Source organism: Chelon labrosus (assembly GCF_963514085.1).
Source record: "Chelon labrosus genome assembly, chromosome: 10".
Taxonomy (NCBI): Eukaryota; Metazoa; Chordata; class Actinopteri; order Mugiliformes; family Mugilidae; genus Chelon; species Chelon labrosus.
In genome coordinates this window covers 26,365,720-26,391,995 of record NC_140360.1, presented here as the reverse complement: position 1 = coordinate 26,391,995, position 26,276 = coordinate 26,365,720, and the positions used below count along the sequence as shown (strand labels likewise).

General features: G+C 41.5%; 1 protein-coding gene across 1 annotated transcript in view; it reads right to left on the bottom strand.

Moving 5' to 3' along the window:
* bsna (bassoon presynaptic cytomatrix protein a) overlaps positions 1 to 23,828 on the bottom strand; it is a gene marked incomplete at its 5' end in the record, with an annotated part of 141,644 nt that extends 117,816 nt beyond the window's left edge. Inside the window, one exon of the mRNA XM_084553666.1 lies at positions 23,641 to 23,828. Coding sequence (XP_084409792.1) covers positions 23,641 to 23,828 — 188 coding nt within the window. The remainder of the gene's footprint in view (positions 1 to 23,640) is intronic.
* Between the last annotated feature and the right edge of the window lie 2,448 nt (positions 23,829 to 26,276).

Genomic DNA, 26,276 nt, shown 5'->3' with positions numbered 1-26,276 from the left:
CCACACACACCCACACACGCATCCACACACACACACACACACCTGTCTACATTTACCTCTCTGTGTGAGAACAGGCTCACTGAGTTTTCAGCAGTTAGATATGCCATCGGCGCCACAGTGCATAATAGACTGTTCATTATGCACCACAGAGACACACACAAGACACAGCTGCCTGCGCTCATACCAAGGGCTTGTAATCACAGCCCCTAGCCACACACACAAATGCATACATGTTTCTCTCTCTCACTCGTGGACAGATAGATTGATAGACCCTCATTTCCTAAGTCCATGAGAAAAAGAAGGCTGGGACCTACGTTGGATTTTGAAAATGATGTCTGTTTGGCTAACTTACAGACTGACTGTCTCTCTGACAAGCTGGGTATGTGACTCACCAAGCCGCTGGTTGACAAGTTTAGTGTATAGCACTTGACTGGTCTGATACTGTCTGCCTCCTGTAATTGGTATTGGAGTCTTGAGTGATTGACTGGCCGGCAGGATGAGTGATGAGTGTGTGATTATCTTGCTAGCCTATTGAGTGACAAAGTGGGCAACTAGCTTAGTTTGGATTAACTGGGTAAATGGCAGCTTCTGAGTGAAGGGTCAGCATTTCATTCTCTCTGCCCTCCCTCTTTACTAACTGCTGCCATCTAAAGGCAAGAATGTCACAAAAATGTAAATAATTAATTAATCCGTTCGTCTTCTGTAACCGCTTGTCCTGTGAAGGGTTGCGGGGGTGCTGGAGCCTATCCCAGCTGTCATCGGGCGAGAGCCGGGGTACACTCTGGACAGGTCTCCAGTGTATCACAGGGCTAACACAGAGACACAGACAACCATTCACACTCACATACACACCTACGGCCAATTTAGAATCACCAATGAACCTAACCAGCATGTCTTTTGACAGTGGGAGGAAGCCGGAGTACCCGGAGAGAACCCACGCAGACACAGGGAGAACATGCAAACTCCACACAGAAAGGCCCAGTCGGCCCATGGATAATGTAAATAATATTAGTTATTAATTCTTCAGTGATATTATATTATTAATTTTATTTCATGTCTTTACTATTTAGCATATAAAATGGTGCATTCATCCAAAATCTTGACTGTGATTAGCCTTAAAAAGGGAAACAAATAAGCTAGCTAATTTGATGCAGTATGCACTGGAGGTACCACATGAAGCAGTCAGGACCACTGCCAAATAGGCAACCCGCGTGCTACAGGACTTACATTAATCTAAATCTCGATACATTGTCCAATGGGTACGCAGCATTTACAATTTAGAAACATTGTTCTAAAGGAAATGTTAATCCAGATAGCAATTAGGTTTTCAAATGGTTTCTGGAAGCAGGGAAACTGAACTGAAATTACCGTGGGTTGTGCCAGTGTGTTGGATTCCATTAACCGGGAAACCACTCTGTTGGGAACTGATTATGGAGCAAATATCCGCTGGGGCAAATCATTTGGGTGGGCTTTTATATAGCAACGCAGTCATACATGTCATCTGAGCGCAACAAAATGCCTCAGAGTTGTTTTTTTTTTCTCTGTATCGGTTGAAACACGCCAGAGAATGAAAACCCAGTGACGAGTTACCAGCCTCATACTGAGATAGGATTTGAGTTGGGCGACGCTAGGCTAGGCTTCTATAGGGGACAATAGATAAAGGTCTTTTTTCTCACTTTATTGTGGATTTATGCTGTGCTGGGCATATGGGAGTCTGTACCGATCTACCCAAAGGCAATTCTATTGTCTATTTGGAGCCCTAGACAAAAAATTCAAGTTAATAGGCAACCAACATTACAGAAAAAATAAAATGTCCAAATTCCCTTATTTTCCTCTTTCTTTTAAGCCTCTTAGCTAAGATGTCGACTGGCAGCGGCGTCTTGACTCCCACTGGTGAAACACACACTAGACTTGGTCCAAGACAACAGAGCTGGACAAACTTCTCTGCTAGCTAAATTGTTATCCGTCACAGAGAGACCAAGCGAAATAATAATATGCTGTGAAAGACATTTAAATTCAGTCTCTCTCCCATAGTTCATTCTGGACTAGGAGTATTCAGTTAGTTATTTAGTATGATTAGCAATCGTCGTTATTTCCTTCACATACCACTGTCTTGCTTTGACTTGTTTTCATTTGGAATTTACACTGTTAACGTACTTAAAGACTCTGAAGGGTCCTGTCCACTACGGAAGTGGTAGTAAGTGTGCAGAGTGCTGTCATGGAGAACTGTCATTGAAAACTTAGCACACTGTCAAAACTGTACTTTCTAGCTTGTCAGCCCTTGGGGGCCCCCTACTGGCAATGCTCCAAGCATTTGCCTGCTTTGCCTGTTGACAAGCTGCACCTCCTACTGTACCTGACCTATCACTCTACAGGACTCTGAGCTTAACTGGATGGATGAAATGTATTTACCGAATATTTGCTTCAACTAGCACGCCAGCTTCTGACTTCTTCTTCTATGACTGTTTCAGTCAGTGACTGATGATTTCTGGTACAGACTAGCTGATTACTTTCCTGCTTTGTTGACGGGCTGTCTGTCTGAGTAAATAAACGGCTACCTTACTCCCTGACTGCCTATCTGAATGGCTGCCTAGTTGGCTGACTGACTAGCACGGCTTTGGTCAACTCAGGCGCTGAAATGAAAAGCAGCCAAATTCTGACAAATGGAAGCTGGTGTGAAAATGATCAAAGGGAAAATCAGTGAGATGCAGGAAAGACGAAAGGAGAGAGGAAAGGTCTAGGAGAAGAATTACCCTGCTTAGCATGCTGCTCTCTCTCTCTCTCTCTCTCTCTACTTCTCATCATTTCCAGGTTTATACATATTTATACAGACACACAGATATGGAAATCCATCTCAAGGTGTTTCCCCTCTTGCTGCTCCTGCTTACTGAATTCAGTCTGATGCCAAAATCATTAATCAATACTGCTAGGCTCTTTGGTATTTGATTTTACTAGGGCTAAAAGGTTAAATCCATCTACAACATGCAACTGAAAACATAATAAACTTATCAAAATGAATAGAAAAGCGACAAATTGAAGAGTACATGAGAAAATGCTGCTATCAAAATGAAAGGACAGATGCTAGGTTATTACATACGATTGATAGTGTGTACTGGAACATGTCACAAGCTACATACTAAATCACAGAAATGACATCGAAGTGGAAAGTGAAACTGGAACACTCCATTTGTTCTACATTTTGGAATAAGAATGAATACACAGTGTTTCAGAACGTCCTTTGACCAATAACTCTGCACTTTAATTGAAATTCTTGTCAGCAGTGTGTGGGTTCAGGGGATAAATGCATAGAGGGAAAGGAGCAAAAAACAAAGGGAGAGGTTGGACGGAGCAGGTGTAAACAGAGAAGGAGATGATGAAAAAGAAATAAATAGGAGGCGATATTTCTGTCAGCTTGAAAAAATATGATGCAAGTTTAGATTAGAGTTACAGCAGAAGTTGCTTTAACTTCAGAATGCACTGGCTGGTTGAACCTCCCCGTCTCTTTCTCGCTCTGACAAACCCTTTTAACTTCAACTGGATTCCAGCTCAGTTTGATGCATTTTATCAGCAAGAAACAGACAGGCATGACTACTAAACATTGAGGCACAAGGTCCGTATTTGCATGTGTATGAAAATACATCACACTATTGATTTCCCTGCCCACACTCTTTCTCCCTTTCACCATGTTGAACGTTTTTGCTTTTTACAGTTTACAGTTGTTGCTGTCCTTTTATTCACTCTCTACTTTCTCTCTGTCCGTCTATGGTGTTTATTCACAGGACGGCTTGTACAGTCTTAATAAAAGTCATTTCATAATTACTCTCATAAAGTCCACCAGTATGGCCACAAGGGGATCAACATAAACAAAGACACTGGGTTGTGGGTAAGCGAGTGGATAACATGAGCAAATTAAATATCAGACATGAAGAACAATAAAGATTTTAATAGAAATATTGGAAACACACTGAAATGGAAAAGGACTCAGTCACAAGAACCACATTAAACAAAGTTCAAGCCTAATTAGCATTACAGCTAGCATCAATACCCAAACTGGAATTGCTAACAAATAATTTAGGGAGAAAACTATGTACTCATGGAGGAACTCTGAAAGTTTCACAACTGCACGCTTCCTTTAAAATTGTAGAAAGACAAACAAAACCAGGACAGAAAAAAATACCACATGAGCCTTCAGCCCTCCTCTGAGAGTTTGATTAGAGACAGACTAAAATAATTCTGAAGATTCCAGCTCGACTTCGCTGGCAATCTCCTCAACTGTTTCAAAAACCACTGAAGGTCACAAGTTCAAGATGACTCAGAGCCTGGTAGAAGAAATGTGCAACACAGAAAAGGGGAAACATTTAATTCCCAAACAAATTCAGGGGATCATGGTTCCAATACTGTCCACATTTGTCTGGTTTCAACAACCAGACACTAACTCACACCACAGTATATTCCTAGCCAGTCGAGTGCAGCTCTGAGAGAACAGTCTTCCCTCCAGGCGAGGACTGACCACTGGTCACTGTCTCTGTGTGTGTGTGTGTGTGTGTGTGTGTGTGTGTGTGTGTGTGTGTGTGCGTGTGCAGCATATACTTAATATAACCAGGGTTAAATCTGATCACCCACGACATTTATACCATCCCGTGACTTTTTCTTCAGGGTTAACAATGAATGCAGAAGCTGCTTTTAGTTGAGCGTGATATGATAGTAAGAATGTGCAATGTCCATTTATTATATATACTGTATATTTAACCCAAAGCACCATCTCTAACTGACCTTAACCAAATGCTGCCAGATGAGTTAAACATAACCCTTAAATATGAACTGTACACACTATTTGCAATCATAGGCTGTAAATAAAGATTGACTGCAGAACAGCTCCTCAAAAGGGAAGCCAAAGCAAGTAGAGCTCCCCCTGGTGACTGGCTGCAGTATAGGTCATAAGCTCCACCCCCTCCATGTTAGTGAATGCGTCCTGGGCCAAACTAAAACACTAAAACACACATCAAATAATTTTGTTTTCAAGTATAGTTTCTCTCATTTTAGGTAGTTAATATAATGCTGATGCATGTTCAAGTGTCAATGTTCCTGATAAGGTTTATTTTATTTAGTTATTTGACACTACAAAAACGGGATGTGACCTCATGATGACGACCGTTTGTCACACCAACCACTCCGTAAAGTGATCCTGTAGGATAGTAAGAGTAGGAAAAAATAAATAAATAAATACGTATAACATATAATCAACTATTTCTTTGCGACTGATTGAGGCAGAGTGGAGCACAGTGTGGGGTGGTGGATGCATTGTACATATTTATATACAGTCTATGGGAGGAATTATCACAAGAGTGGATATTGTAGAAAAACAAATAAATGTTCAAAGGTAACACTTTGAATCCTGACAAATGTCTTACATTATACCTTTATTCCTAAACTATAATAATGGTTAACCCCCCTACACCCTATCTGACTTTACAGTGGCATTACAAGAGCCATTGAGTGGGCTGTCTTTATCAGCAAACCTGAGATGGTGTGACTAGAAGGCATGGCTGAAGGGGCCTGAAGGGTTCACCATCATCTTTTGTTGACTATATTTGCCTTTTTGTATTTAATTAATCAGATAAAGCTTTTATTTTTGTAAACTTAGTTGAGTTGCACCCCAGGTACCAGGTCGTAACAATTAGATACAAAGTAGGTAATTTCAAACTCTAAAAAATATAACCTAATACGTACTTAACAGACAAATAAGGAAGCTTGGTTTTAGCCTCCATCGTTCATGTGACCATCTTTAAACGTTGTCTTTTGAATTCTGATAAATCTTCTATTAATTAATTATGTTCTAATAGATAGGCTACAATTACTAGCTTAACATAATGTAGAGCTAATTTGGAAGTCATTCATGTTGCGGTCATTTCAATGCTGAGCAGGTTGGCTGTTTCTATGGCAACCCATCCCTCCATCACACATTCACTGCTCTCACTTTTTTTGAAACACTTTAGAAATGCATGTTTGTTTTTCTTTACCGTTAAACAGTTCTTCTGTCTCTAATCCTCTCGTCCCTCCTCACCTTTAAATATTATTTCTCCCAGCCAGCCGTCTTTTTGCTCCACCAGCGGCAGCGGCAAGCTATTTCATGCTGCGTGTGTAATAAAAGGATTAATTTGTGCTGCTCACACTCAGAATGGCCAGTAAATGGGACAGAGGGATAAAAATAGAGAGCACCTCACTCCAACTATTTCTATTTCCTGACACAGATTGCTGCCAAAGAGGCATAAAAGGTGTTAAAAGCCTAATTTTATCATGATTAGCACTATTGTGATGTTCCTCATCACACATCTATACTGTAATTTGGCCTTTTGTCTCTTGTGTTTACCTCTTTATTTCAGTTTCTTGTTTGCTGTTGGTGACTGAGCATGTAAATCTGTGCTGACAGCCGTCATGATGAGTAAATACCGACTCAGCGTGATACAAGGACAACAGGTCAAGAGGAGAACGTACAACTCACAATATGAAACAGGTGGCGCACGCAAATCAAGTTCCCACAATTAATGTGCAAAAATAAATATATTTTCACATCGCATTTCATGCCGATATGGGTCTGGGCTCATAAACTACACCTGAAACTGTTCAATTAACTGAGTAGTGAAAGCTAATAAAAAAAAAACTGTCATTTCCTCTCTGCCTTGTTGAAATGAAACTAAACCTCCACCTGGTGATTTAAGGAGCTAATTAATCTTCAACAACAAATGAAGTTTGCTCCGTTGAACTTTTGATAAGATGCAACTGAAAGTTCTATTGACAGCTACTGATTTTTGAAGAATTGTTTCGGCTCAGGGACGCATGTGCCGCTGCTGCCTTCAGATTATTCTCTTGACTGACATTAGTACATATTTAAAAACAACAAAACAGGTCGATTGCCAGCGAATCTCAAGACAACATAAATGGCTGTTTGCAGAAAGGATATGGATGACCACATTGGTCGCAGCGGAGGTGGAGCTGAACAAAAAAAATCCACGGGTGGATGGCATTAAGCCAATGGCAGAATTTCATGCAGGAGACGAGGGTTTGACAGAGGTACCTCATGTCTATCTGTTGCTTTTACCACCTATTATAACATGTTTGGATAATTACTTTTGTTTCCAGCTGCTGTTCGGTTGGTTTTAGGTAACTTAAGTGCTTGGCTGGGTTTGGAAAACAGTTGGTTTGGGTTAAAAGGGAGCTCTCAGAAGAAGCCACTTGGATTAGTGGTAAAAAAGCAAGTCCATTTGACTTAGTTTTATCCATTTTTATTTTTTAGATATAATAAAAAGACAAAAAAAAAAAAACCTCTCATATCTGCATAGAAGCTTCTCCATCTCTTTGCTGGTTGCCATAGTGACGGGTCCTTTTACCCTTCACAAAACCTAAGGAGCTGCACAGCTGCTTTAACATTGCTACTTTCCATAAAAAACTGACCACCATTTTTAAGACCGTCTTCAGATGAGTACTAGGCCTAGTCTACTAAGAGTTGTATCAAAACCCTACTTAAAATAATTTTTTAATTGTTGCTTTGCAGTGAGTGCAGCTGTTATTCTACTTCCCTTGTGTCCGTTTTTAATAGCCCTGCATCTACTTTACCTCCTCAGTGCTGATTTGAAGCAGCATATCCAGCAACCTAGCCTTTCTTCTTAAGCCTTTGCTGCACTATAAGAGCATCGTACTACTTCCTGAAAGTGACAGCAAAGGTGAATTGTAAATTAGTTGTAGAATATATCTTGCAGAATATGGCTGCATGGTGACTCTGTTTTGTTTTAGTTGCATTTTTCTATAACGAAGCTGTTTGTTCATGTTCTTGAATTTTAAACTCTGCAGCTGTTATCGTTTTTAACTCAGTTTTTTTGATAATGTCATAGAGCACTGCAGAGTGACTAATAAAAATCTGCTTTGTTTTTCTGGAATTATTCATCTGTGTGTGAGCGGTGCAGTCCAAACTGGTGGATTAAAATAAGTAAATAAATAAAAAGTTGCCCTACAAAACACAGATGGGGAAAAACTGGTGCCAGAATGAAAACGGTGCAATTAGGCTTTTGGTTGCAGTGATGAATTATGACTGCTGATTTGATTTCATCACATTATCAGCCAAGAGGCTCCCAGTGGAAAACACAGATTAGGAATTAAGCTAATTTCACTTGTCATGACACTTAAAGGCTGTGGTGTAACATTGATTACTGCGTGTATTTGATGCATCAGCCTGGTTTAGATGTAGGTGACCATGTCTGGAACAAGATCCTGGGTTTTAATTGGGCTGAGGAGGCCTGAAGGTTGTGGAAGGCAGGGAGCGCACAGAGGACTCTGTCACTTCTCAATGCACGGAGGACGGAATCAATAAAGGCGAGACTGGAGTTATGAGGTTGCTGTGTGACGGTGAGGGTATGCGGCCTGTCCTTGGCAGAACCACAACACACAACAGAACTGCTGAGCCACAATATGTCCTGCTGGATTTACCTCCATCTCTTTCTCTCTTTCTTTCTCTCTCTCTCGCTCTCTCTCCTTCCTTTTTTCTGCTCATTAACTGCCATGCACGACTGTCAAACAGAATCAGGGACAAACAGACAGACTGGTCGGAGAAGCATGGAGGTGTTGTACCAAAACTGAAGTAGAGCTGCAGGACTTTAAGACAGCTGCTCACTTCACAGTACAAATACACCTCGCATTCCCCGCCTTCAGATACGACTCTCTAATTTTTCCTCTTATTTAACAGCATAGATCCGTACAGCGAAAAACAAGTATCAGTGAATGAGTTTTGGGTTGTACATTAGATTTGTGGAAAATGTACAAATTTTTTAGTTTTCTTTTTGCAGATCCTGTACACACATAGAAACATTAGCATTCCTTTAGAGTCCAGTTTCCATCTACCAAATCCAACCTTCTTCCTGTTTCTTCACCATTTTGGTCTTTACCAGCTACCTGCTAAAGTACGAGACGTTACGAGACAGCAAACAAAACAACAACTTACAACGTAATGCAATACAAGCTCTGTATAGTTGAGGGGGGCGACAGAGTGATGGGGCAGTCAGAGGGTAGTCTTTCATCACTACAAACAACCACTTTCAACTTACATGCACTCATTTGTTGAGATAAAAACCCTGAATAAACGTGGTCCATTTAATGAGATTGTCGGTGTAGGAGCCATTACAGATTTAAATAATCCATTAGTCTGATTTCATTTGTAGGAAATCACATTTTCCTTATTGTCTTGTCTTGGCTGGTGCAGAATGCTGCTGCAAGACTTATAACTGGAAGAAGAGAAGACATCACAACAGTACTGAACTCCTTGCCCAGGCTGCCTGTCAAATACAGAATTGATTTTAAGGTTTGTTGAAGAGCGTGCCTGCCCATAGTCCATCTCTGAACCTCTTAGATCCTTGGACCGTCTGCAACAAACCAAAGAACAAGCTGAAACATGAGCAACCGTACTTGTAGAGTTCCTTGAAGATGCCACACATCCACGGAGCTTCTTCAGTTCAAAAAGACTGGCAGGGAGTAGGGGTTAAAATATCTGTGGGTGTTGTCCATCAGAAACTGTTTTGATTCTGTACTCCTTCCCCAATGAATTGTACTCTAAGCAGTTATTAGCCAGAGACCAAGTAACGAAACGTCTTCAAGAAACTATACAAGTCCAGATCCCTTTGTTTCAGCTTGGTTTTTTGGCTATACCATGACCTGGATGACTGAAAACCTTCACAGACACCTAACCAATGCTAAAATGTTAGTATTTTAGGGTCACAAACTGAACATACTGTATCTTTAGTTTATTTTTTCATGTTTTTTTTTTCAGGTCTTTTCACATATTTTTTGGGTTGCCACCTTGTGAAGTCGACAACATCCTAACATCCACTCATTCTCCATAACTGCTTATCCTTAAGCGTGCTGCAGAGCATATCCCAGTTGTCTTTAGGCAAGAGGTGGGGTACACCCTGGACAGGTCGTCAGTCCATCAAGGGGTTAACACAGAGAGACAACTGTTCACACTCACATGGACAAAGTAAACTGGGTTTGTTAATACTGCAACAGTTTAACACTTCATCATTTGAAGGCAGCATATATCCAAGTCAACAAGTCCTGAAAGTGCTCCAACTGTCGGTCACTGACTGCAGAGAGTGAATAGTATCTTAAAGTCATTCACTACTATTATTACAATATTAATAATAGTATTAAACTGCCCATTACTGAAATTTGCTCTTAGCTCAGATAAGGCGTATTTAATTAGGTAATATTTTCAAAGGGTATTGCTATATTCCAACACCTTTTAACAGTTTTCAGCATGCTGTAGAAGGTTTGAGGCCAATCTAGTGCAAGTTAACTCAAAGATGTTAGTGAAAGCCCATTAAGTGAGTAATTTCACACCTTCTGGAAGCTATAAAATGATGGTGACAGGCAGGAGCTGCGGTCAGAACAAGAAATATGAGCCTGCTTCAGCTCAGAGACCGAAACCTCTTTGTCTAACCAACAACAAGCTTTGCATTGGTCCGACTCTCTAAATCCTTCTTCATCCTGTTCCTATTTTCTCTCTTCTTTCAGCTCGTCCTTTTTTTCAAGTGACCTTAGATGCTTCATTGTGGTAAAAAAATCAATGCTGCAAAACTATTTTTGAAATGTCAAGAGCAACTGTTGACTGGGGGCCACAGTTCAAATGTTTCTAAAATGATGACTTTGAGAGCACTGATGTTTCTGTTTGCCCATGCTAGAAAAGGGATTGGCTCATTATTGGATTTATGTAAAAAAACAATATGACACGATAAAGGGAACAGCAGCTACAGCTGCCTTTAAAGTGACAGAAAGACTGCTTGCAAACCTTTGAACACGTCATCTAAGTGACCCAAATTCAAAAATCCCATTTTTCCTCATTTCATGCCGATAACAATAACATCCTATTTGAGTGTCTTGCGCTGTGCCAATCCTCCTGCTGAGTCCAAATTACTGCAGGAGCAGAAATGTACTGAAAATTAAACTGCACCATTCGGAGGAAACTGTCACTCCACTAGGCTTTGTAGTGAACAAACACAAAGTATGCATAACAGCTTATTTCAAAATGACGATATTTATGATTTTGGTTTTAAACCTTTCTTAAACTGACAGTGCTGTCTTTTATTAGCACTGACAACAACTTGAAACCATGAATCTGTGTTGACTTTTGTAGTTTTTTCTATTTGGTATCTGCAATCTGGTAAAATTATTTTTTTTTCCACCCACCGTCTTTGAATAAACCACAGTGAAAGATAAAGGACAAAGCAGTAAATCAGTTTAATTCTCTGCAAGCAACGAAGAGAAAAGGTTGAAACTCACTGACGGTGAACAAAAACACACCCATTCATCAACCGACTTTTCACTACGGGAGGAAACAAACACACACATACAGTACAAGCACACGCCGCATATGCAGCCGCAGTATCAGTACAGGTAGCATTTACTGTCAGGTGGCGACAACATAATGAGAAAACACGGTGTGACCTTCGCTAGTGCATGGCGGGACAAAATGGCAGAACACAGCATAATGTTTTCTGTCACGCAAATGAAAGTCAGAGGGAACTGAATGAAACAAACTGTGACTGCAGCTGCTTTTGAACGACAGATACCATCTATTCTAGAGACGTCATGACACTGACATGCAGAATGAAAGTCTTTTCATTCTGAAGCACTGTGTTTAAGGACAACTGCTACACAACACTGTAACGCGCAGTCACAATAAGCTTGAAGGACATGGCTAAAGAAGTTGGCAGTTCTGAAATACAGAAAGAAGTATTAAAATGAAAATGAAATCACGACTTCGTTTTTTTAGTACTTGTATAACAAAACTAAGTTATCAGGTATTTACTGCTTTAATTCATGGCCACTAGGAGGCAGACTGTTTAACCTCAAGTGATTTGATGAATAAATAAATAAATAATCTAACTTATTCCCCATTTAAATAATTAAACCAGGGGTGTCAAACATACGATTATTATTTATTATTATGTGTTACTGGTCCAGCCCCCTCTTTTTAAGTGAAAGATGAGCAGTTGTTTTAACAAATGCTTTATATTGAGTCAGCGTGGTGGAACCAAAGCTTTATGGTGGTGAGTTAAATATAATTAGGTGTATGTTACAAAGGAAGCCAGAGGTTCTGGTTCAGACACAGATGCTGGCAGTAGTCCAGCTGTGGACACATTAGCTGACCTACACTACAGACACAAGCACATGCAGTAGACTGATGACAGAGTATCTCTCGTGCTGTACGTGACTGAACACTGGATGTACACTAATCAGGCATAACATTATGACCACCTTCCTAATATTGTGTAGGTCTCCCTTGTGTGTGTGTCTGTGTCAGGCTGCATCCTGCTGGGGATGGCTGCTGCCATCAAGGAGTGTCATTGCTATGGGGTGGGGGTGCCTGGTCTGGTCTAGGTGGGTGCTACACGTCTAAGTGACATCCACATGAATGCCAGGTCCAAAAGTTCCCCAGCAGAACATTGGATTGTCACAAGATGGTTATTTACTTCTCCGGACAGTGGTCATAATGTTATGCCTGATCTGTGTATTTTTCATTTCACAGTCACAGTTTTATCCTATTATATTTCAGTTCCGGTCTGCGGTGTCTGATTGAAGAAATGGTCCAAAGAAATCAAGCCAATACGAGCCGAAGGGACAGTGAACTCCTGTACCCAGGTAAATGTCAGGGCAGGCTGCTGCATGTCCGTCTCTGTCTCACTGTCTGGGGAGTTTGTTCTGACCACAGCTGGCTTATTAATCGTCTCCTGGCATGCTGCTTTCTGGTAGAGACAGAGGAGCTGTGCAGTTTGGTTGTTGACCCCGCAGATGTTTGCGGTACGCCTGGACACGGCTCGCCTCGGAGCCGATCAATTTGTCAACACCAGAGCATCACCCAGAAATGATTTCTTGGCAGGGTAAGAGGACCTCTCAACCCACAGTTAGATCTCATGATACACTGTGTGAAACCAGTGAAATTCCTCCATGAGTGAGAGTAGAAATTATCAGCATTTAAAGTGTCATTCTGAACCGCTTCCAAAAGTAATATAAAGCTCCTATATAATGCAAACCTCATTGTCAGGAAATATATATAGTCACAAACTCCAGTTAGTGCTTTATGGGTCAGCAGGGATGATAAAAATACATTTTTCTCATTGCCTTTGTCAGCTCAAGTATTTATAGCACCTCCCTGCCAAAAGTGTCCCTTTGAACATTTATTCTGCATTTTGTCTTTCTACTTGAAATAAGAGAACTTCTCATCCTGATGCCTCTCGACCAAACTTATCTTACAATGCAAAAGATTACCAAAGATTACCATATCTCCCAAATATCTAGTTACATTTCATTCACTGTACCCTCCTCTAACTGCTGACAGCTGGGGGGGACAAAAAAAAAAAAAAAACAACAACAACAACACATTTTCCCAGATGATTTTCTGGCTGAATTGACCAGAAATGACAGCAGCAGTTCAGCAAACACGCAACTGAGGCTTTTTTGTACTCACACTGCTCTCCCTTTTGGGGAATGATCGGGTGATTTGCATGTAAAAGGATATTAAAATGTCAGGTGTGTACACGGGTAAAGTTAGGCTGAAAAGTTAAGGAGCTCTTAAGAGAAGTGGTTTTAGTCTATAGGATTAAATTCAACCTGAAGCAAGGGCCACCTTCACTAAAACACTGAACTCAAATGATGGTAACAGGAAGGATTTGATGTTTATTACAATATTTTCTTGATTTTATTGGTTCAAATAAAATTAAGCAATGAAGAGGTGTAACTTATCATCTTCAAAAGCCTTACTCAGAACATTTCAAACACGCCACGCGTACTATCAGACTATTTTAGCCAACAGTGCTGTAAACAAATGATGCCTGATGGTGTGACACACTCTTAATTATGTGGTTTGAAGGGGTATTAAGGAACATGAATTATGATTAAAATCTGATTAGCCCTTTTTTGGCCTTGAAGGGCTCATCAGTAAGATCTGGATAGCTGCGATTTCCTCGGCCGAGAAAAAAAAGCCAGATGTGTTTCGGGTGAATAAACGTTCTTGGTTCTGAAACGCAGGAAGTAAAGTATACTATCTAAATCTTCGAAAGCCCAGTTTAAACCTGTGGTAGACTCCAGACTGTCACCGTTTTAGGTCTGAATAACCCAACCTGGCGTTATTGTTCAAAGCTGCGGTGCTGGTTGAGGCAGAGCTCCTCTGCTCGCTACATGAGGTCAGGGCAGACACTACTGGTGTCTGTTACAAATCCCTGCTGAGCCCTGGAAGGAGACACAGCACTCTAGGACACACAGCCAAAACCAGATGGAAGACGAAGCCTCCATGATCCGGACTTTTGATCCTTCAGTCACTCAGAGGCTCAAAGGGTGTGGTAGGCTCCAACCCATCTGGGGTATAAGCTAAAAAAATATCGTCACTGACTAAACTCTACTGTGGCAACTTCCTAAAGTAACACATGTGATTCCACCTGCAAATACTTAAGTATCACCAAATAAAGGTAGACTAACTCATATTCAAACTTACAAGTTTAAAATTTGTTGACAGAGTTAATATACTGTGAAATACAATATATATACAGTACAGAGTAATTAACTAAAAATATTCCTGGTAAGGCCTTTATCTCTGTCTGTATAATGGAAAGGTGGCTTTAAAAAGTTTCTAGTTTGCATATTCACTAGAAGCAGCCGTTTGAGACTGGATTCAATGCATTCATAATTTTGAAGGTGACTCACATTCGTAGCAAGAAACTATAACTCAAAACAACCTATCAACCTGATTCAGGCCGTCATTAGTTTTCATTGTCAATGTATTAAAGGAAGCTGACTCAACCAGACTCAAAAATGACACCCACTCACTGTAGTAAAAATAAATTGCCTTGCACATGAGCCACTAAAGATTGGTTTCCACGTTATGCCGATGACGCATGAGTGTTTTCCACGCCGGTCCAACCCGTCTATTGCCGCCCAACCCAGAGATATAACACTGGGATCGTCACAGACATTAAACTTGCATTTCTAGTCTGTGGAAAAAGGCAGAAACTGACCTTATACACCAATCAGGCATAACTTTATGACCACCTTTCTAATATTGTGTAGGTCTCCCTTGTGCCTCCAAAACAGTGACTCATCAGAGAATGAACATGGGCCTTCTGAGGGTGTCCTGTGGTGTCTGCCTACAGAATGTTGTAGTGGGGGCCTTTGGGTCCTATGGGTTGAGGGGAGGGGCCTCTGTGGATCATCCCACAGATACTTGATCAGTTTGGGATCTAGTGAATTTGGAGACCAGGTCAACACCTTGTCCTGTTCTTCATGGTTTTTGAGTTGTTCCTAAACTGTTTTTGGTTGTGTGTCTGTGTCAGGCTGCATCCTGCTGGGGATGGCTGCTGCCATCAAGAAGTGTCATTGCTATGGGGTGGGGGTGCCTGATCTAGTCTAGGTGGGTGCTACATGTCTAAATCGCATCCACGTGGTCCAAAAGTTTCCCAAATTGTCACAAGACGGTCAATGTTATTTACTTTTCAGGACAGTGGTCATAATGTTATGCCTGATGGGTGTATGCAGTTCATGGTGTCTTGACAATGGTTTTATACGTCGGTGGTATCAAAAGGGTAAAAACAGACTGTTTCTTTGTCTTGGTTTCTTATGTCACGCTAAGAAAGAACAGTTGTAACCAATGGTATTAGAGGATTTATTTTCAGTGGGGTTGCATCCAGGTGTTTGGTTTAAGATGGACCGAAACTGTTTTAAATTGGATTAGAAAAAGTTCCACATGTGGTAGAAGTCCCAGATGTAAAATTAAGAGTTGAATACAAATCACTTTCAGTTTATATTACGTGCTCTTCAAGTGGGAAGCAAAATGTTTTTTTGAAAGTATAAAAAATGGAATGAAAAATGCTAAAAGCTAAAGGGTTTAATTTAGGAGTGGCAGCTTTAGCACTACCATGTGTGCATGTGAGCTCTATCTGAAGGTTAATCTATGATATTGTCATGATAAGGATATAAAAGGCTTATCAGATATGGTTTGATGGTTTGATGACTGATTTGCACTGTTGCTGTACCTTGCCACATGACAAATTGGTTCCACAATTATGGACAATGCGTCTTTCACATGAGAGGCAGGACAGGGGATTATATCCCATTTGATTGTGACCCTTGCACTGTGGAATTCATTTTGATAGGTAGCTGATAATATTTCAGCCAATACAACAACAGCTACAGGTTTGGCAACATGTGAGTACATTTCTGTGGTAGAAAAGGCCCATACGTATACCAGGACACAATCCGACACGTTCGCTTTGTGACTTCAGAAGTGTTGCCTCTGTCTGTTTTTCGATTTGTGTTAAAAGACCCAACAGATAATCCATTATCCACCAGTGTCTTCCCTGTGATTCCACAGATTTCTCCCCTCATCCTGCTCAGATAGCCGTATCGTTCCTGGTCAGTCTATTTCTGGGTTTCACTCATAAGCTCCAGCGACAGCATCTATCCGCTGAAAACTAATACTGTCTTGGGCTTGGATATTGTGCTTATTGCCATCTTATCTCCCGATGCAGCCACCCAAACACATTTAGTATTTGGAGGCTCCCGCAAACATGACCTCCCGATAACAGGGCGTGTAAATATATCGAGAGCCTCTGCCCGTCTCTCACCCACTCTCTCGCACATTCACGCACACGCAATTTACAAAAATCTTACTTTTTAGACTCACACACTGATACATTCACAAATTTCTGAATGTCATTTGGAGGATGCCTGGGGTGAGACCAGGAGGCTACAGTTTGCAGACGTTTAGGTGAATAAAGACTAAGAAACTGCTCACAGCCTTTTCAGGTAAAAGTCGATTATAATCTCATACCAGGCCAGTGTTTTCTGTCTGTGTGGCTGAAATCTATAATTAACAAATGATTTCTTGAGGCCAAAAAAGCAGATTTTGTGACATTTCAGCACCAAGTACTTATCAGTTCATGCATCCAAGCTGAATGTTTATGCAAAATTTGAATAAATTCATCCATGTGTTTCTGAGAATATGGACAGACAAGCCCAAAACTTGGCCCTTCTCATAAGCAGTGTCTTTTAAATGTCAAGTGAGAACTATGAAAGGAAATAAAAAGCTATTTAGGTACAAAATGTAGTTGCCAGTGCCAGGATGCAACTGTTGACTGCAAGTCACAACTCCTTCCCAAACAGGATGATGAGAGAATATCGAAATTCTGTCGTCATGTTCGTGTTGAAACTAGTCTAGTTTTGATTCACATTTAGAATCAGTTAACACTCTATTAAATCTCCAAGTAGCAAATTTAAGTGCAATATGAAATGGTTTTGCTTGTATAGGTAAAACCACATACTATAATCAATAAACCTGGAGCTCTAGAGAGATTTCTAGCTTTTTTTGGCTCATTGCTTTGGTTCAGTGACATTTTTATCATTGCACAGTATGGTTTAGTCTCTGCATATCATCAACCTCTTTTTATTTCTGGCAGCAGCAGACAGATGTTTTTTGGGAATTAGCTCTGGTACGCTAAACAGCTTGCTGCTGAATGTAAAAAAAACAAAAACAAAAAAACATTCACATTCACAAGTTTGTTCTTACGTTGTGCTTAAAAGCCTATGGAGACTCTATGTGTGGATGACACTGTTTTAGATGTTGGTGTTCTATTGCAGCAGCACCTTTTTATGTCATTTGTGAGCAAAGACCACTTCCACCCATCAGCTACGCTGCAGCACGTCACATGTCATCAACAATGCATCTGTGCAGCTACTGCAGCCTGGGATCCAAAGTGAAATGCTAGCCTACATCTACTCAGCATCACACCCAATAATTTTCAACCTCACCAACAAAAGGCTAAAGGACAGCCTGTAATCAGCCCACTCAGCAGATCAGAAACTGAATCTTATCGGCGCTAGTTCCTCCGCTGATGTGAGAGAAACAATCGCTCTCAGCAGGACCAGCAGCAAGCAGCTTCAATAACAACTTCGGCTTTGCTGTCCATTCAGACTGACTGCAGCAATGATTGGCGGCTGCCTTTTTCCAGCAAAGACGTGGAAAAAGGAGGTGTTTAAGTCACACTTAAACATGCACACATACGCATATACGTCCTACATGCATGCCTTTCAGAGAAGTGAAAATTGGTCTCAAGTGCGCCGCAATCGTCGACGATGTTCACACGCCGATTCTCTCGCCAACGTACACACGAGCAGTCTTTCTCACTTACACAGGGCTTGATAAGAGTGGAACGGGAATAAATTATGATGACTGCCAACTCACACAAGTCAGCTCTGCACTGCTACTGATCATACACACAAAACACTGAAGTAGTCATGGATAACACACGCATTCATGCACATAAACAAACATGTACACACATCCCAGTCTATGTATGACGAACAGGCCGCAAACATGAGTCAGAAGTCATATGAACATGTGAGGCTCCCCCCCCATCTCTCTCTCTCTCTCTCTCTCTCTCTCTCTCTCTCTATCTCTCTCTCTATCTCTCTCTCTCTCTGTCTTTGGATGCTCTCTCGTTCCTTTTGCCATCTGGACAGCCATACTCTCCTTTTCTGTATCTCTGTCCCACATTTTCACTTTGTGTCTTTACAACACTGCTTTAGTTTCATTCTTACAATTAACTTCATTTAAAATACAGCATTGGCAATTCCTGCTGCAGGAAGATTCCCGGTGGATATTGAATGTACGCTGGTACAGATTTGAGCAGTATTTTCTTGAATTAGTAATCTAATTTGCATGGAAAATGTTTTTGTTTGTTTTTAAAAAATATATTATTATGTGTTTTAGTTTCAGGCCTGAAGGGCAGCATGTCCTGTTTCAGTAAGTCCACAAATCTCTCTGACAAAGTCCTCTAGTGGCAGAAGTAATTATCACAAAAGCAAAGTGTGGTGGGTTCCACAGGGCTCTATCTGGGAAACCACTGACTATCATCTTCTTTCTGGACTTAATGTATATACTGTATGTACAGCCAGCCGACATCCTGAAAGATGATAACACATATCAGGACCAAAAGTGGCTGTTCCGCATTCCCGTAATTGTTAACTTGCAACTCGAGAGCCAAGAAAGGAGTTGAGAGATGACGTATACGATCAGGTTACTCTCAGGGGGTTTCGTTTATGGTGTTTGCTTGACAAACATGACATGTTAGCATTCTTGCTGACAGGGCGTTCCTTTTGCTCTCCAGATGGACCGTTTATCTGCATGCAACCAAAGTTTGCTCAAACAAGATTGGTCGATACTACCCGAACTACAAACAGAAAAGAGAAGTCTCCCCTGCCTACAGTTTCGGAATACCCGTAAGCAAGTATCTACTGATAGAAATAACACGGGTCTGAACTCGCCATGCAGATTGTGGCATGCACCCACACTGAATGATGGCGTAAATTGAAATCTGAACTCAAATTCCCCTGAAATTAATTGTCATTTCAAATAAGACAGATCAAAATCATATACAGTCATTTATATTTAACCAGCTTTCAACATATAGATAGAAACTTGTCAACACTATAATATTTCCCATTTATGTTGCAGTCCTGTGATGTACTGGTGACCCGTCCAGGGTATTCCTTGCCTCTTGCCACACTCCAGCAGGAATAGGCTCCAGTGCCTTATTACCCTCTACTGCATAAAGCGAGTATAGCTAAAGGATGGATGTATGGAAGCTTATATTGCTGCTTCTGATCTCTGACTGGAGGAAACCATTTTATTCACCTTCTGATTTATAACTCTCCCTCCTTCTTGCATCCCTTTAGGTTTTACCCCATTGTACAGCCACCTCCACTTGATCTATTTCTACCAGCTTCAACAACCCCCTCCTTCCTCTCTCCCTCCACAGCCTTCAGCTTTCTCTCTCTCTTTCCATCTCCAGCTTCCCCATTACTCTCGGTATCTGTCGCTCTTCTTATCTTACCCTACATAGGCAGTGAGGTTGTATCTCATTGTAAAGGCAGAGCCATTTATAGGCTGCTAGTTATTGGTTAGAAAAGGGGGCGGGGAGAATGGTAGGGGGATAAGAGGGGAGGGATATTAATCAAAAGAGCAAATGTAACATATGTAATGACAGAAGTGTGCTTAAAGGGATAATGTGGGTTGTTTTATTTCTTAAGTTTCATGAGAGATCAAAAGTAGCAGTGCTCAGTGTTTGTCCTAAAACCCCAATGACCCACACAGTACATGTAGTTCATTTTGGTTCAGCCTTACACCGTCCTGAAGCCTTAAATAGACTCAAAACTCAAATATTTGAACTGTTTGCACTTGTTTGCATGACTTGTGCTAAGATCCTCGGTACACAGACATGGAGGGAGTAGATGGGAGCTAAAACATTAAACTGTTTGCTCTGTTCATCTTCCATACGGTACCGTACCTTAGTTATCAAGTAAAAATGAAAATTTACAGCAGTTGAGCAGCATCCTCTTTCCAATTTAGAGAATGGAAGTGTGTAAATGATATAGAGCGCGGCAGAGAGGAAGAAGGAAGGAAGAGAGAGAAGCAAAGCGTGTAAGAGTGCAGTGGAGACATGAAGCAAGACACACACATAGAGGGAGAGAGAGTGTGATCGGAGCAGGCAGTGAGGCAGAGCGGTGCAGGAGAGGGAGGGAGCGTGTGAGAACGAGAGGGGCGGGGTGGGGGGGGGGGCGAGCAAACACGATCTGCACGTGATTGAATATGTTCACATGGCCTCGTATTACGCCATTATAAATACTTGATGTGAGGCGCGGCATTCTACAAAAACCCTTGCCTTTTTTTATATACAGTGAATTTGAAATGTGGGCGGGAGGCCTCAAAAATCAGGAGTGCAGAAATGGGCAGGTTAACAAAAAGTGGCAAAAAAAAGAAGGGCATCGCAGCGAATCCCTTAAACTGGATTAATGCACCAATGATGCATCAAAGCATGTTCAGCTCTGTTGTCATTTATCGGAAGAGAGCTGAAGCTGTCATCTGCTCTCCGAGTCCCGGTGTTACATAATGATGGATAGGCAACGCGCTTCTCTGCTCTCCCCTCCTATAGAGGCATGAATCAAACCCGGGATGTGTCCTAAATAGAACCTGCACACACGGAGGCCAGCTGTAGCCCTACTCCTGCAGTATTTCCACAGAACGTCAACCTGATTAGTCTCTGAGAGGAGGCTTGTCTGCAGGGTTTGAGGGATGAGGTGGTTCAGTGAGCCGGGATTCCTGGATTGTGGCAGAGACGAAAGAATGTAGCATCTGCATTTGCTGACCCAAGCCTGTCAGGTCATGTATAGTAGGACAAAAGTGGCCTGTTCTGTTATGTTTTGTGAAGGTTGCATTACGTTTTTGTGTATTTTATGTGTTCTATGTAACAAAACATGTCTTGTGTTTTGTGTATGTTACGTTATGTTTTACAGAGAGTACATTATGTTTTGTGTACGTGTATACTATGTGTATGTGTATGTTATGTCTTATGTATGTCATGGTACATTTTTATGTTTATGTCATGTAACAAAACGTCTTATATTTTGTATGTTATGTCATATTATACATACGTTACGTTTCGTGTATGTGATGTTCATGTTATGTTTTATGTAACCAAACGTGTCTCATATATGTTATGTTACATTTTGTGTGTGATGTTTATGTTTTATATAACAAAACATATCTTGTGTGACATTATGTAATGTGTATGTTACATTCTGTGCATGTGACGCTTATGTTTTGTGGAGGGTACATAACGTTTTTGTATTTTAGTTTTTGTTTATGTGACGAAGCATATCTTATGTTTTGTTTATGTTATGTTATGTTATGTAATACTGTATATACGTAAACATGTCTTATGTTTTGTGAAGGGTACATTATGTTTTGTTTATGTTTATATTACGTTTTATTTAACTCAACATGTCATATATATGTTATGTTACATGTTACATTTGTGCTCTATGTTTGTGTTCTGTGTGTTATGTTATGCATGTGTTACGTTTTGTGTATATTACACTTATGTTATATGTTATGTTACGTTTTCCGTATGTGACGTTTGTGTTGTTTTATGTAACAAAGCATATCTTGTGCGTGTTATATTTTTTGTGTTGTGTTTTATGTTATGTTTTGCGTCAGTTACATTGTGTTTCGTGGAGGGTACATTACGGTTTATGTATGTTAGTTTACGTTTTAAGTAACAAAGCATATCTTACGTTGCATTTGTCACATTATGTCCTTCGGACGGTAAATCGAGTTTTGTGTCTGTTGTGTTTTATGTAACTAAACATGTCTTATGTACTGTATATGTTATGTTTATGCATTTTGGTGTTTGTTATGGATATGTCATGTTTTATGTGTGTTGTGCGTAATTTCTATGTTTTATGCATTGTATGTTATGTGGAACCACAATGGTCCTTATTTTTTCCATGCATCGAGGTGATCAGGATGTATGTGTGTGTGACATATAATATACAGTCTGTGTCACAGAGCTGTCTGTGTGATGATATGACTGTTTCATAGCCTGGTTACCTCATCTAGCAAAACTAAAAGCCATTGTGGATTTATCAAATTGACAGGAACTGGATTTAGCTTGTTGTAAAAGCGATATTTCTTAAAAGCCTGCTGCATTACAGCTCGCTGATATGTTGTTCTATCTACGGCCATCCTAGCTGTACATTAATTATAAATGTTATGTGTGTTTAATCCATTCGGAGATTGATTTTTTAAAGATAAGTGTACCAAGTAGACACAATATCTGTCATAGCATGACGTGGTTTGAAATGCTAATGTATGCAGTAGGACGGTCTGATTGTATGGCATGGTATGTCCATATGCACCACCTGTCTGTCAGATGATTCGATGTCAATGACTGGAAACGGTGTCTTTGCTGATAGTACCAGTGCTACACATCATCAAACACACGCCTACATTGCCAGGCAAGCCCCTTAACGCACCAACACACTCTCTCTCACTCTCTCTCTCTCTCACACACACACACACACGTCCAGCATCCTCCCCTCGCCCATGCGGAAACGAGCGATAGTATGAAGGCGCTTCAAGCATCACAGCAGCATACAACATAACATACCAACATAAAGCAGGAAAACGAGGCGACAAATGACACACATCGAACATTAAGCTTTTGTGTAATGATCGAAAAAAACGTAGGTTTAAAAAAAAACAAAAAAACAAAGGACGTGTCCTGTTCAGCGTGCCTTTACGCTAAAGCACAACACGAGCAGGGAAGGAGGAAATACTATTAGAGCAGCACATGACACCGCGGAAAGAAATCATTTCAGTCCGAGAGCGAAACAGCAGCTGTGGGGGCTCACTGGTGACAACCGCAGCATAGAGCACCGTGCCACTGTGGTTGTAAGCCGCCGTAAAAGGCAATGTCAAGCCATAAATGAACCATTGAGGCTCAGCCGCGCAGCTGGGAGCGTTTCAGCACCACGGACAGCTCTCTGCTCTTTAATTTCACTATCCAGGGATGAGGGCTGTCACTCCTCTCCTGTTTTTAACACGCCATTAAAATATTGCACTGAAGCAGAACACACTTAAAATCAGATGACATCTGCATTGATTCTTTCCACCAGCCGTTTCCGCGTTACAACGCACCGTGAGCTGTAGTGCACGGTACTTCACCCAGCCCCCTTTACCCTAAACCTCTCCACCGCTGCTGCTCCTACCTTGTCATTCCCATCCCGGGGCCTCCGATACCCATGCCTCCCCCGGCAGCGGCTCCGTTGACCGGCTTCATGTGCTGCCCTGCTCCGGGTCCTGCTCCGGGTCCTCCGGGCATCATCGTCCCCATCATCCCGGCGGCTCCCGGCTCCCCGGGCTGCCCGCCGCCCTCCATGCTCGCTTCGTTCCCCATCTCGGTCTCGGCTCAGGAGACGGGAGGGAAAGGTCTCGGGTCAAATCGGCGCTGTGGCTTCTATGTCGCTAGGTCGTCTATTTTCGTGCAATCAAAAAGAATGAATGGTAAAAAAAGAAGGGGGGGAGAGAGAACTGAGAGAGCGAACTCAGCGCTGTTTCTCCATCACCGCCATCATCATCCTCATCCTCGTCAGCTTCAGCACCAGTAGGCTGCCTCCTCCTGACGTGACAACGGGAGCGTGCCGCGCGGCCATGGCGACGGTGAGGGGGGAAATAAAAGCGCGAGAGGCGAGAGAAAGCGAGATTAGATTAGATTAGATCAAAGTTAAATGAGTCCCGTGGGGGAAGTTGGGTCGTAGGAGCCACATTTGGATACACGGAGCACAGCGGAGATATAGCCCATTAAAACGGGGTACCTTCTGACCTCCGGCTGGAGACTACAAGAAAAACAGGCACAAATATAAGGAAAATCCAATTATATTTCCCAGGAAGCATCAATTTTGTTCGTTTAACCCCCGTATCCTGCCTATGCTCTGTAGATATTTCCAATATAAGCTTTATTTAATTAACTGTAATGTCTACAGAATGTACTACACTGAGATTTATGTCATGATAAAAAGGTAAACTAGTATTAGGCTCCTCATCTCTGCAACAAAGATTAACAATAAACCAGTCGACAGAAAAACGTGACAATTCACTATGTGTGCTTTTACAGGATGAGTATTCAGCGTCATGCGTTTGACAATGACATGGAATTTATAAATAGATATATGAAGTGTGTAGCCGTACACTCGGGGACGCGCTTTCTGGTGGTGGATGCTGAGAAGAGGAGGAGGAGGAGGCGGAGGAGGAGGAGGAGGCGGAGGAGGAGTGGAGAGCGGAGTAAGAGAGGAGGGGAGGGAGCTACAGTATGCGTGCGCGTCCACGTCTTTCACTCCAAGAAGGGCATGAGGAGTGAACGCGCAGCGCCGTCAGGATTGACTGCACTGGAGCATCACGTGACCACAGCCACTCCACGGTGTTACACACCTGCTGGGAACTCTCGGTTTGTTCAGATCGGAAGGTTTCCTGGAAGTACACGTTAGCGCTGCTGCTAAATGTGTTGAACTTGACTTACTGGAGGTTGATAACATCTGGACAGGCGAGATGTGTTGTAAATGTTACTTGCAGTAATCAGTATGTGAATTTCACAGCTGGCAAGTCTATGTGTAGAGTTGAGATTTGCTTTTAAGGCATTTTTAACGTTATTAACAATCTAGTTTGACTTGAAAATACACAGAGCGAACTACAGTTGCCATGCTGACCTGAACAAGCCCTAGTCACCATTGGACTGTGGGTTAAATGTGCAAATTATTGTCATGATTGTCTGCCAACAAATGGACAAGGTGTCAAACTTCTCCAAGGCCCTAGTTTAATCCTCAGGGCCTTGTCTGCCAGGACTTTTAGCAACTCCACTGGGTTGCTGAGGCACCTCACAAGGTAATTAAAAAGGGGAAAACACACTGTTTATGCAGAAGCAATGTCACTGCTACAGTTTTCATATGTGGCTTCCGTTTTGACTTGAAATTGCCACTATCGGTCAAAGAAGCAGCAGAAACACCAGCAGCAACAACAAATATTTAACAGAATCATGTGAGAGAAAACGAGAAAAGAAAAAGAAAAAGTGACGAAAACAGTATTAAATCCATTTAACAGTAACAACACAGCCTGTAAGATAACAGCCTCCGAGCGGCATCTCACTCCCCTCAGTCACTAGGAAAGGTCCGCTCTCTGTTCCAAAGCCAAGCATCACCCTCTGAGGCCAGACTTTATAGAGATGAATAAACCCTGCCAGCTAGCTTCAGTGCAGCGTGTATACTGTGCTGTATCTCTCTCAGCACGGAGGAGAGAGACAAAGTGGAGCTGCAGCTGCAAAAGATAAAGTAAAAACAATCATCCTCAAAGGCTATTTCATCCCCTCACATTTCACCAACAACATCATTAAATATTAACTTTTTTTCCTCTCTTTTGGTCACAATTTCCGTTAGTCCAGTGATAAGAGGATAAATGTGGGCATGGCCTTGTTCACATTATACACCAAATTATTCTGTATTCAACATTTACAATGATGACAGGAAATCTCCACCTACAGGATCATTAATACCTCTTAATGGTGTAGGACGAAGTCCCCTTAAGTTCTTTCACAGAGGCAGTCTCAACAACACCAGTATATTTACCAGTGAACACTGGCTTTCAAACCCACTGATAATCTGTTCAGCAGGAAAATATTGGCGCCATTTAACACTTGATCTGATCATTTCTGTCTGGCTTGAATAAATTATTTCTGAGCAATTTTTTTTTCCCCATCTGTGGCAAGTATCAGTTGTTCAAAGAACACTTTGAACTGTTGAACAAATCCACAACTAGTGCTGGCAAAGTTGTTGAAAATGTGACCTTTGTTATCTTT